The sequence below is a fragment of the Pleurodeles waltl genome, chromosome 6, assembly GCF_031143425.1.
Source record: "Pleurodeles waltl isolate 20211129_DDA chromosome 6, aPleWal1.hap1.20221129, whole genome shotgun sequence".
NCBI classification, from domain to species: domain Eukaryota; kingdom Metazoa; phylum Chordata; class Amphibia; order Caudata; family Salamandridae; genus Pleurodeles; species Pleurodeles waltl.
Genome location: NC_090445.1, coordinates 256,471,413 through 256,485,243, shown reverse-complemented (window position 1 = coordinate 256,485,243; position 13,831 = coordinate 256,471,413). Strand labels below are relative to the sequence as shown.

The window sequence follows — 13,831 nt, the reverse complement described above, 5'->3', positions numbered from 1 at the left end:
TGTTAACGAAGGGCGATGTGTGGCATATCAGTTGGAATCTTGGTGTGGAACCCGGAACCCAGATATGGATCAAACGCCAGGATTCCAGCTGAGTTAGCCCAGGTCTGTCTCCTTTGAAGATGCACATTTGACAAGCTGTAAATAAATAATTATTTAATACGAACCTGCTGTTTGGACTTGCCCATCATATTATGGAAGATGATCAGTATACAGTATCTTTTTTGAGGCAGTGAATGATTTTTGATTTTAAGAAAGGAGAAAGAGCATATTTGAATTTAAAAAACATGGTAAGACCCTGATTATGAGTGTCATGGAAGAAATGTGCTATTTTACTCACCTGTTAAAACTGGACACCCTGGCATTTGCAAAAAATTATATCCATTGCAAGTTTTTCAGGATTATTCCAAAATCCTCATGTTACAGTACATACTGTACTCTTTTTTCCTGTTACGACAGGTGTGACTGGCTGAAATAGGGTGGGAACTATTGAACCCGGCAATCACTTACTGTAGTAAACCATGCACCACTTGTAATTCCGACCTCTGCACAAGCAAGAGGTTGTGCAGGGGTCAGGAATTCCCCTCCCATTCATAAATTAGGCCTTCGTAAAAGAAAATATGTAAACTTGCAAGCATATCACTTTGTAATATCTATATTTCTGGTTGCTGTACGTAGAGGCTGGCTAGGCCTCTTTCTGGAGCACAGCGTGCTAATAAGCAAAGGCTGACTACCGATAGCTATCTCTCTATTTCTCTCTCCTGTTCTCTCTCTCTCTCTCTCTCCCCCACAGTACGAAAAGAAGCACACATTTTATTTTGTGCCTGGGCTACAACTCATGAGATGAAAGTGTTTTACAAAGTGTAGTGCTCCAATGACCCCTCTTGGAGTTGGCACATGAAAGATGATTTTACACATATTTTTGTTTCCATTTATTTTTTATTGACAATCTGTATCTTTTTCTCTTGCACTTACCTGTCTCACTTTCTCTTCCTTTTGTTTCACTGAATGCCTGTTTGCCACTTTGATGCCAGTGAATACAGGTGTTAATATAGATACCAAGATACACAACCTCGGTAAAAGTGTTAAACACAACTGGAGAAGATGGGACTTTGGCTGGGAGTGGAAAGGATGCGGTGCTGAGGGGGAACAATGATATAACCACAGTTCTCTGTTATGATTGTTGATTGCTGCCTGAATTCTTTCATAAGTGGTTGTCTTCACTATGTTGTAAAATAATATGCCGCAATTCTTTGCATATGTACTGTCGTTATCCGACCTTTAGTGTTCTTATCTGGCCTGCTAAGGCCTCCGATAGACCTCTAAGTTGAGCTCAACTACAAAATAAAATAGTTCACTTTTCATACTGAAATTCCCAGTTCTAATTCATGAACTAGGTTGGGTGGACATTTCCATTCGCATTTGTGAAAGCATACATTTCTATAGTAGTTGATGAGTTATTTTTGAGGGATCTTCTAGATGGGTCTGCTTCTAAATATCGGTGCACACTCATAACCTTTTACGTTTGAGTGTTCACCAGCATTTTGCTGACACTTTCCCTCTTAGAAACACTTGCAAATTGCCTGGTCCCCTGGCAGGTGTACATGCACTTCAGGTTTTGGAATCAGCAGGAATCACCTTTTATCCAGTGAAGGTTTGGGCAAACGGTTTCCCTCATAGTATTCCTTCTCTGTGTTAAAGTACACTAGCTCATATCTAAAAAAAACTCACCTTGCAACTGAATACTTTTTAGCTACAGCATGAGCAGTCAGCCAAATATTAATATAGCTCCCAGATTCAGGGTGATTTAAATTCATCTCCTGGCAATGACGTGGAGTGCTGTAGTAACTCAGAATGAATAGGAAAAGGTGTGTTCTGTTGGCTCCATTTTCATAGCCATGCCATTAGACACCATGTACTATGTGATGCCTTCTGTCGGTCCTAGCTTTGTAACCAGTAGCACTTTATATGTTGCATATTGTATGCCTATCTTTAGAATGGGAACTGGCAAAGAGGGTTGGCTGACTTAGGTATTGGACTACTTAGTAACTGTGCAATTTGAATGCTGTTCACGTTTTCAATTCTACATATTTGGAGGCTCGAAAGATATTGTCAGATGTCTCAGAAATGTTGATGCTAAATGTATTTATTTAGGTACATATTTAAAGAGCAATAATAACTCTCAAGACGTATTGTCGCTGCTACAAGGATATCATTAGAGTATACCACAGTAATAGGGAGATACAACACTAGACCATAGACCTGTGTCTCAAGTGGCATCGAATTTTCTTGTGCAGACAGTAACAATGTTTTTTAATTTTTCCTATGCCTAAGTAAGGTTGGTTCAGATCGTGTAGGCCAAAGGATAGAGTAACAGAGCTGGCACTCCGAAATCTCTTCCATCAAACTTTTTAAGGAAGAGAGTTCGACATTGTGATAGTAATCCTCGAAAGGGGGCGTACTATACAGATTTATTCTTTAGACACACCTGATATTATGTTAGATGGTCAAGACAAGCATTCACACATTTAGTGTTAGACATTGGGTTTCATCTCATGCATCTTTTTAATTTAAAGTCAACACTGTTAAGCTTTGTGTACAGAAGAAAAAGTGTTCTATTCTAAACGTATGTAAACATTGATTGAAATGTCTTCACAGGTTCGTTCTGCTGTAAGGAAACGATGGCATCGTTGGCAGGACAAGCACTCCATTCGTGCCCGCGTGGCCAGAGCAATGTCCATCCCAACTTCTCCAACTCGAGTCAGCTTCCACAGCATCAAGCAATCATCAGCTATCTGAGGAGCAACTGCGTACTGAAGGGCTTCCCAGGTGGGACAAAGAGTACAGACCAAGCCCACTGACAAATGTAGTACACAAACAGGGTACAACAAGATACACCAAGGAGAAAACTCCAGGGAGGACTGAAAGGATGGCTAGGCACTGACCTTCATCACCAGAGACTTGTGCCAGTGTACAAGTGGGCCAGTTATGGTGTAACCTCAGTTAAAACAGCACTTCATCAGTACCCCCAGTTCAGCGGATTCTGTATCTCACGTCATACTGGTATTGAATGCAACAACAAATAATCAAGTCATCTAAGTTCAGATAAGGTTCATGAGCACTTCGATACTAGGACCGAGTGGAAGAGGCATTTGACCAAACTGTGGGGATAAATCTGACTTGAGACTTTGGAGCCAGATTTGTGTTCATATCACAATTGTGTAACCTTCAGGACAGATTGAATGATATGATAATAAAACACATCAATCAAGACATAAAATAGATTACAGTATGCCTACTGTAATATCACTTTTCAGAATATGCCTGATGTTACAGCAGACTCGCACAAAATATGATCTTTACAAAGAGTTTAGTACACAAAGACCACATTGGGACACATTGGCCAAGTACTTTCTGTGTACATTCTACATGGCTCCAGTTTCTTATAAGGAGCACACCTATAGGACATCATGACACTCCCATAATACACTATGGGATTATCATAGCGCAATGGAGGTCTCTGCATGGGCTCCAAAAAGTGATGAGTGAGAGGATGAGTGATTGGTCAATGCTGTTCAGTTAATCTCCTTACTATGGTGTAGCGGGAGTCACCCATTGGTTGTCCAGTCTTTCATTCTTGTAAAAATAGTTGGCATTTCAGCGCTTCAGGTCTATAGGAAATATTCCAAAGAAACGTAGTTGTATCAAGTGATGACTGCTGACACTACTTTGCTTCCCATTCTCTAAAGATGTAATGACAAGCACAGCATGGAGAGGAGAGTCATTGCTGCCAAATCGTGATCATCATTATTGCCAGTATTGGTAGAGGACTTGTTGCTGGCTTCTCATCCGCTTTTATTTTTGAGACCTAACTTGTGATTAAAAGTGAAAAACTGAACTCAAGATTCTTTGGCAAACCTGGAGGATGTAGAACACTTAACTACATCATGGTTTGTTCTAGTGGCATTTGAGTGATAGCATAGAAAATGATCAGCAATGTCAGTCCACAGATGCACCTGCTTAACTTTCTGACAGCTGGGGCTCATGGGCTCATTAGCCAAATCCTGCTCTGTTTCAAACAGTAAATATGAAATTAGCAAACACAGTAGTGGGAAGTTTCATGAGAAATGAAAAATCAGATGGGAATTTAAATGATTTCCTCGTCTCGAGGTTAAATTTTTGATTAAGGGAATTACATATTTTAGCCTTGCTTTGCAGAAGTTAAAGGAAAAGTCAGAACTTTGTTGCTATAGGGATTTCCTACATCTGAAGCAGATTTGTAACTTTTTTTGAATGTAGCAAAATGTATGGGTGTAATGAAGGAAAGCAATGACAGTCTTAGAATTCATTGAAGCTCAAATGCATAAATATTGCTTCACGCCTAATTGCAATAGATGTATAATTCATTTCCTTACATTGACACTGCATAGTAATATTTTTGTTGGTACCTTGAGAGAAACATTTGTGCAAAGAGAAATCCTGTCTCTTACACACCAGTAGTTGGTGTCTTTTCCAATGCTCACTCCTAAAATGCCCCTACTCCTATCCTTTCCAAGAGTAAATCTTAATGTATTTTCCACAAGGTAGTCTTTGCGCAAAATATTGTTGAATGCATGTATACTAATGATTGAGGTAGAAACGCCTAGAAGGGCCCACAAACCCTCCCCTAATCCTTGATGTGTGAATTCAGACACTCCAATGGCCGAATGTATGTATTTGCAGATCCTCTTATGGAGGGAGGGGGGGCAAATGTATGTCCTGATTCTGTGAACTAGGATTGTGGCTTTACCATTGCATTTTTTTACATGTTGAACTGGGGTCTAAGTTAAAATCTGGTTCCTGGAATGGGTACATGACAGGCAGAGGCTACTAGGCCACAACTGTGAGGGTTGTGGTATTTTGCCTTTGGTGTGATTGGGTATGTCTTTCTGTGGAGCTGAAAACTTGACCAAATATTCACCTACGGCACTGGACTCTCAAGGTAGTGAGGCAGAGCAGTCCATGGAAGTATTGTGGGCTGTTAAGACACAGTAGTGAAATAGTCAAACAATAGACACAATAAGCAAATGGCTAACCAAGTGCTTTTCATTTGAGAAAACAGATGTATTTTATCATTTCACAACTCTATAATTAAGGAATGTGCATCCCTGCAGGCAGGGCATTCTAAGAAGGCTACGGGGGTTACTATACAGATAAACAGAAGCTTTAGATGAAAGAACATTTGGTGAAATGAAGTTTCTTTCTTGAGATGCATAGGTCATTCCTTATGCTTTGACTATGCACGTCTCTTAACCAGTTTGCGACAATCTCAACAAAATCTGTTAGTTGAGTTCTCAGCCAGTGTGTTGTGCAGGCGTTAGAATTACCTGAAGTGAAGTGCATTCAGGATCTCCAAATGTGTGTGTTCAGTCTCATGGACCAAGCAATCGTACCTGCAGTCGCAAAGGCTTGTTTGGGCAGCCCAGGTAAAGACTCTCTTCTCTGCCAGGTATGGCACCCATGGCTAGGCAATTCCTTCCTCTGGCCCAGTGTGCAGGATCATGGTCTTCAAATGCAGTAAAGGCTGAGTCAGCACAAGCCCTCTGGTCTTCTTCAATGGTGGTCGTTGAAGCACGCACACTGAAATGTAGCCGGTTCTTGTTGTATTTTCTTGGGTACAGAGGCAAGCTTGAATTCCCTCAGGCACATTCATGCTAATCCAGGTGCACTTCCCCAGCAATATTCTTCTCTTGGGCTGCTCCTCTTTGTATATAGAGGCTAAGCTTCTCCTTGGGCAGACAGCTCCTGCAGAACAAGTTGCTCCTTATCCCTTTTAGTAGGCAGGCCTCGTAGTCTCAGGCAGACTCTCAACTCTCCAGTATGATAATCAGACTTAAGAGGTTGTCCACTCACCTCTGAGAGACTGGCTATCAGCAGCAGCAGCCCTGGTTCGAAGCAGCTCTTTGGTTGGTAAGAAAGCTTGAACCTGAAATGATGTTTGAAGGTTTGGGTCTCACTTTTATGCATGATTTCTAAACATGTGTGGATCAACTGTCTAATGCTCAGGAGATGGTTTGGTGCAGTTCACCTTCACATTTAGTTTCTGGCTGCAGGTAGTGATGAAGTTGGCTCCAAGTAGGAGTACTCACAACATGAGCACAATAAGCGTGAATCATGCCCCTAGTTTTCTTCAGCTTTAATGTATGTGGTGGTCAAGGGGAAGAGAAGAGGACCATTATTTATTGCAGTTCTTTTCTGAAACTGATATGTGTAAACTCCACTCTCAATTAAAGGAACATTCATGGAGAGCATTTCCTTGGGATGTAGAATTTGTTCTGATGATTGTTGATATATAAGTAGTGGAGAATGTGTCAACGTTTTGGTCTTCTAAAGTATTATATACATGAGACCATCCTCAGGACTAATTTCATGTGGTGTTAATTCTTGAAGACCCCAAATAAGGTTCATCCTCCTAGATGAGACATGGAATGCTTTTAAATATGATTAGTGCCACAACTTGAGAAAGATCCTGAATTGACTCCAGGGCACCAAGCAATGGCTCACTCATTCATGAGGCCACCTTGATTGGGAGACGGTGGCTCAAACATGAAGACATTTGATTAAACTTTGCATTTGAGTCTCAGAATAAAACTGCATAAAATTATATACAACTAGCAAACTGGATAGATATGTGCTTATTGCTCTGCTTGAACCCCTTGAGGTTCATTGAAGCACCTTATTTATGGTGATTTATTCTATACTAAGTGTTTGTAACATCATTATTATTGCACTCCTGTTATTTAATTTAGGTTGTTTTTCTTCATTACCCTGAAATTACTGTCTTGACTATTTACCATAGGTTTTGTTTGAGGCGTCACAAGTCACATTGTGCATAAAAGATTTACCAATGAACATTTATTTTATATTTGATCCTTTTGCAGGCCAATTACTTCAGTTGATTTTAGACCAAGGGCGAATCATAAAGGGTCCACTAGCTTCAGCTTTCACACTTGCAAACAACATGGAGTCCTGTCACCATTCACCATACGTATACATATACTTCACACACAAGTATGTCACTGCAGGGTCTGGGCACAACATTTAGGTGGAATGTACATGAACAGGCCTATAAGCATTGTGCTCTCACTTTGAACAGGGAACAATGTCTGACTAATTTATAGATTTAAAAATGCCACTGACACTCACTGTGCATGTCCTAAATGACCCAGACGGTCGTCTTGTTTTGCTAGAGAGTAGACTCTTAGCACCCTGTCTGACCTTAGAGCCGGTTCCTAGGATGCGTGGTCAGTTTTGGGGCGAAGCCTCAGAGTGCATGCATCTTTCTATGTGTGGTGGAGCCAAAAAAAAATCAAGATACCAGTCAGGTTAGTGAGAACAGGGGTGCACGTCAGTTACCATTCAAGGGACATTCATGTCATAACAAAGTCCTACAGTGCTTACAGCACTGTTGGTTCTGTGCTCAAGTGCATTCTGGGTGCCCCAGAATGCACTTGAGCAAAATACAGCTATTGAACTCAAGATAGGTTATGGTTCTCCTGTAGGGGAGACTAGAGAGATCCATATGTATTCCATTCTAATTTGTAAGCAGGACACACAACTCTGCACCCTTATCTCAAAAAGTAGATATTTAATTGTTAAATGTTTTCTATATAGTTATTTTTTTTCTTTCTGGTATTAAGGCTGTCTTGAAAGTAAATGTTGAGTTGAACCTCTTTAGATAGAACTCAGTTAATTTTTAGCTGAGCTGTGATTCTCTTTTTACACAGAATGACAAGAGACAATTATGCCCTGAAATGTTGGTTCACACTATTGCTCTGTAATCTAATTTGGCCCCTATCCACGTGCAATGATTCTCTCTGATCCTCTTCAGCAATTTCTTCACGGGCAATTCATGTTTATTTTTTCAATGGTTCCTGCCAGCAAACAGTTCTTTGGTTGCATGTGTTTTTTCGGAGTCTCAGAATTTCCAAATTTCTAATAGCATGTGTCTCGGATAAGCACCCTGACTATACCGATGTATGTTTTCAGCATGCCATGATAGAAAAGAAAAGTCTGCTGCTATAAATTGTTTTAATAGTCTCGAATATCAAAGAGTGAAATAGCTAGACCCTATCCCAGGAAGATTTCGGGTGGGGGATAGCCTAACAATCATATCTGGCTTAAATCTAACTTTAACCGTCTCACAGCATTGTTTGATAAAAACAAGATCATAAATAAACGCTGCATACATAGAGAGATTTTGTGTAAACCCTTTTCACCCATTGGTCTGTTCAACTGCTATTCGCATTCACATTTTACTTCTGGCCACTACAGCATACATCATATGCCATTGCATCATTCCATTTCAGCAATTTGCTCTCTTGCACTGTGAGGTATGCCATTGTGTCTGATCACATGCGCATATCCTCCTAAAAGAAATGCGCTTCAGTACCCAGGCTATTGAGAAAATACTTCACTTTGCTAATGCTTTTTCTATCCATTCCTTATAATTTTTTTCTCATCATTGTGTTTTTAATCTATGTCTTCGGGTTACAGTAATTTAAATCAGATAATACATTGTCTCTCAGTAAGAATCCTGCAAGGAGGCACACATGCTACTCTATTAAAAGTATATGCAATGGGCACTTTTTAACTCAAACTTCTTATTCCAAACATTCTTCTGTGGCATGCGCTTAAAGTAAAAAAAAAAATGTTCTGGCCAGCTTCCCAAATCCAAACTTTCAGTTTCCATAATGCTTCTTTTAAATCATTTGTGTGCGTGTAGAAAATGGCAGGTTGTGCTGCGTGGGCTGCTTTGGGGGTTGGGCGAATACTGTGCACTGTTTGTTTAGCAGTGAGGGCCACCCCATGCCTCCCGCTCTCTAGGGTGAGCATCTCGGTGTCTTTTTCGAACAGCCCAGAACTGGTTGCCTGGCTTATGCCTGACGTTGTCCCAACCCTCTTGTGTGTATTTCTTAGGATAGGTCGCTATCTCTGAGATGTCTAGACAGACGATAATGCTTTTAAACGTATCCATTTGCAACTCGCATCACTTTCTTCGGTATGTCACATGGGCACAGCATTTGTCACCAAAGCCATGGGCGATGTATTAGAAACACGTGATAGATTGCGTCTGTTTTGTGCAGCCAAGGATGAGATTTCACTCATGACTAGAGACACGTCTGCTATAGCTGTGTGCAGAAAGGTGAAGCGCACATTATTGTCCCTGCTGCTTCATGGCAGATATGCCACGAGGAGAAATGAAACCTGTCTCGACCAACCCGCTGCGGTCATTGCAGCTCTGTTTTTAGCACATCCGATCATTCAGTAGTAGTGTAGCAAGGATGTCATTGGCCGTGCTACAAACAAATACCATGGCCCCTTGGACTACTGTTAGGGGTAGTAAAATACAGCAATTATCAGGGTGAAATTGGCCCTACAGGTTTCTTTGCCCCAGTGCTACTGCACCTGCTGCACCAACGGCAACTGCGCCCATTTAGTAACAAACAATATCAAAGTATTTTTTTCTTAACACTTTGTGCCTGATTTAAGTTAAGTTCCTCGCTCTCCTTAGCGCCCCCCTACCACCACAATGTGTGTGCTGTATTTAAAATACAGTCCACCATGGCGCAGTGTAGGGGGCAATAGCATCATTATTTTTGATGTTATTGATGTACTCTGCAGGAGTAGCACCAAACGTTTCCTGCTACTCCTGCAGAGTACATATAGGGCCCATTGTTTTCAATTTTTAATGCCTGCTCTCAGTAGGTGTTAAAAGTGCCAAAAAATGGTGAAAACTTTTCGTGCTACTCCTGCAGAGTACATATAGGGCCCATTGTTTTCAATTTTTAATGCCTGCTCTCAGTAGGTGTTAAAAGTGCAAAAAAATGGTGAAAGGAAGTCTCTTAGACTTCCTTTCACCATTTTTTTGCCACCCCCCCCTTAGAGGGGGAACGACCCCTTTGCATATATAATTCCTGGCGCAGGCATAATGTAGCGCAAAGGGTTACATAGTGGCACAATGCATGCATTGAGCCACTTTGTAAATATGGCGCTGCATTTTTGGCCATCAAACGCCACATTAGCATCAAAGAAATGGTACTAATGTGTCATTAGGAAGGCACTAGGGGCTCTTAAATCAGCCCCTTAGAATTTTGAATGGTTAAAAGGACTCATGCACTGAATGGTGGGATTACAATCAGAATTACGTGATTCCTGTCTACTTTGCTTTTGATTGAACTGTTTCTTTTCCTTGATACTTTTCTCCCTTTTGTGCATCAAGGTGTTTAGGAGGGACAAAACTCTGATTTTTTGCCATCCCAATTCTTACATTGGTCACTTTTTTCCTCTTCTTTTTACCACCACTATCACCTTTTCTGCAATCACCTGTCCAACATTTGTGGCAGAAACACTAATTTCCATTCTCCATATGATACTTTCAGCAGGACAATACTTTGTTAGAAAAAAAATATTACATAATGCTTAATTAAAAAGAAATAAGTGCAGGTGCCCAATGTTTTTCGAAGGAGCTCACCTCCATTGCTTCTAAATGCCAAGGTTGCTGAATGCCAAGGCTGTCTGCTTTTGACTGCACCACATTTTTCTCTTTCTTCCTCCATCGTCCACTGCCTGTCTTTAAATCTTCCTCTTTTCACTTTGCTTTCTTCCTTTGTCCTGGTTGTCATATCTTTTGCATCTTTTTCCTTTCTCCCTTTTCTGTTTTTGTCTGGTTTTATCGGATTTAAAACCTGATGATGGAAAATAGGTTCAGTTCCCCAAAAATGACTGTCAGTTGCTACTTCCGACAAGCCCTGGCACAAATGACACACTGGTACTACAGCAATATTTTTTCCATTGATGAAGATGCTGTCTAATCCCCAAGTGCCTTCTCTAGTGTGGCAATCATGGTCGTTAGGGCAAGTATCATGTCATCTTGCAGCACACTGAGGATCAAGTGAACGGGCAAATTATTTTGAATGTATTTGTGATTTTAAGGGTTTTGTAGTGCACATTAATACACAACTACGTCTAGTCATGCCCCATATATTGACATACCCTGGATTTACATAATTTTATGACTAAATTAAAATGAGGCTCTTAAGGCCACATGCACAAGCACTTTTCTCATAGGTGCAGAACGGGTAAAACTCTTTGATACATCTGGCCCTTATTCCCTTAATGAATGATTCCCACTGTTGCTTCCTGTACAGTGACAGAGTGTTTCTCCCAGGCGTCTTTACCGCAAGGAGGTCTGCAATAAATAGAAAGTCCATCCCTGGACACAAGTAATTGGCTTTTTTGATAGAAATACACTAGGAACAGTCAACCTTTAGTAAGCCCTTTGTAGGACCAGGGGTGCAAATGTGGTTCCTCCCCATCTGCAGCTGACAATTGGAAGCCTAGTAGCATTGGGAGTGGGGACCACCAGCAGCGCTACCCCATCCTACTTCACAGCTCTCTGTACCCAGAATGGAGAAGCCATCTGGACAATTGAGCCTTTATGCTCACTGCCTCTGCCATCCAACAAGAATGCAGTGCACCATAGTAGGCAAAGGGGTGGATAAGGTGCATAGGTCAGTGGGACTGAGAGGGAGTTGTATGCCCCCACGCCCCAAGCTAAGGCAAGTTGTTCTAATGGAACATATACAGCTCTCTCATAAGAGGCCTTAACACACTTAACTGCTTTATGACTTACAAGGTAAATTTTATTAGTAAATATGTGGAGCGGAAAGAGGACAGTGGCTAGAAAATGGGGAATACTTGCTACAAAATGAGAGGGGTCAAGGGAGGGCATAGGAGGACTTAAGAGAAGAGTAAGAATGGGTTTAGGGATGGACATGCACCCACCCACAAAAGGGGCAGCCCATTCATATTCTCAAACTGCACTTCTAAAGTTAGTACTGCCAAAATGACTCCAAAAAGTCATAAATCTACTCCAACGCAGAGCTAGTGTATGTCCAGCACCACTCCTAACCCAACCACTGGTTCTGCAATTTATTTTATTTATGTTTTTAAAAATTCGAAATATAATAAGTTAACATTATTTTATATGAGACTTTATTTTAAGTAATTGTCTCCATATTTTCTATGGGAGGGTGGTGCAGTATCGATTATTGGTCATATAATAACTTTACACTCATAAATGTGGTCCTCTCCCTGTTCCATGGGACATAGACCTAAAACTTAGATCAGTCTTTAGAGAAAGTTAATTTCAGCAGTTTGCCGTAAAGAGGTGTCCTGTCCGGCTTGTTTTTCTTAAGGAAGAACAGATTACCAAGAAGATTACACTTTTTGCTGCAAAAGACACAACTCACTTTATTTTCATTGATTCACAGTTAGACATATTTGGTTAGGTTAGAAAAGATACAACTAGTTCCCAGGTTTTTAAAAACCATATTTCACCTAGTGTAATTTAAGTTTAAATTCTTTTCATAATACCACATGTTCATTCTGTCTCAACCCCATTGCAGTTTCAGAGACATTGCAAGGTCATTCTTTCTCTCCCACTGAGATGTTATCATGTTCCTCATTTGCTCCTTCTGACGACCACTGATCTTTAATCATGTTGCTGGTTTATTATAACTATTGTACTCCTTTACTGTCCCACTGACCTTAAATCAGCGACATTGTAAGTTATGGGCAAAGTAAGCAATATTTCACCTATTTTGTGGGAGACATTTCTGAATCTATTTCTGCCATCATGCGAACTTTAATTAGCAAACTATGGTAAATAAAATGCAAAGTTGACAAATACAAGGGGCCCCCAAAATAAGTCTTGCTCAGGTCCCCAAAAATCCTTAAGATGATGCTAGGTAATCATGTTACTAGTTTACTGCTTCTCTGACCGGCTGGGTTAGCTCCCAAATACCGTCCAGATTAGCCTGTTTCATTGGGTAGAAATGACTGGCTTACAGATGTTTTACGTGGTTTGTTCTCCATTCTTCACACATATGTGATCTAGACCAGTAAGCCACGTCTAACTTGGATCAGAATAGGTCTCGCTGCGTGAGCTGTAACCGGTCCAGCACCATCCTTCATGACACCTCTCTAGTAGTCAGTCCCCTCTCAGCTTCCAGCGATGTACAGCTGCACTTTGACTTGTGATCCTGTAACTTGTCTGGTTGCTTGAAAGCTGCAGTGTAACCTGTCTCAAGCTACAGCAGAGTTCAGCCCACACTCATCTATGCTAAGGGCATATCCTATTGGGCGGCTGGCCAAGCTGGAAGTCCCACTATTTCACTGGCCAGGCTTCAAGTCCCTCTCTCCCAAAGTTTCCTATGCTTGGCTTCACCTATAGGGTACTGAGCACAGTGGCAAATAGGGACAATATGCATCGTAGGTAACCGAGCATGCCTTAAGCAGAAGGCAGTGCACTGCGGGGAGGATTGTAAGGATATAGACTTGTATAAGGCATGATGCCATAGCCTAAACTATTGAAAGGCATTGGATAAGTGTTTTCATGGTAGGATATTACAGAGCATGAGGCGATATCAGTGGCAACTGAGAACATGTTGTCTGCATCTTTACTAACACATACTTATTCTCCCTTCCTCTATGATTATACAAAAGTAGCAGTTATTCACCTTTTGTTTACCATCACACACACATCCGATTTTCCAACCCTTTCTAATCATCACAAGAATCTTGAATCAATTCACAAAAGCATTAGGAATATGGGAAATAGTATTACAGAAACCATATTTTATGTACTCTTCTAAGCATTTGAGTCTTAGCTCCAAACCACCCAACTCCATATAAGGAAAGAAGCAAAGAGTGCAAAGTCTTTTCTGTTTGCACTAACTGTACATGAATGCTCCCTGAATATAGCCATTTTAAATGTTTTGGGGCTGATTCA

General features: G+C 40.9%; 1 protein-coding gene across 1 annotated transcript in view; it reads left to right on the top strand.

The window, feature by feature from the left end:
* The window catches only part of LOC138299622 (corticotropin-releasing factor receptor 1), a 1,731,194-nt gene extending 1,724,306 nt beyond the window's left edge, over window positions 1-6,888 (top strand). The window contains exon 13 of the mRNA XM_069238054.1: window positions 2,656-6,888. Coding sequence (XP_069094155.1) covers window positions 2,656-2,796 — 141 coding nt within the window. The 3' untranslated portion in view covers window positions 2,797-6,888. The remainder of the gene's footprint in view (window positions 1-2,655) is intronic.
* The last annotated feature ends 6,943 nt before the right edge of the window (window positions 6,889-13,831 follow it).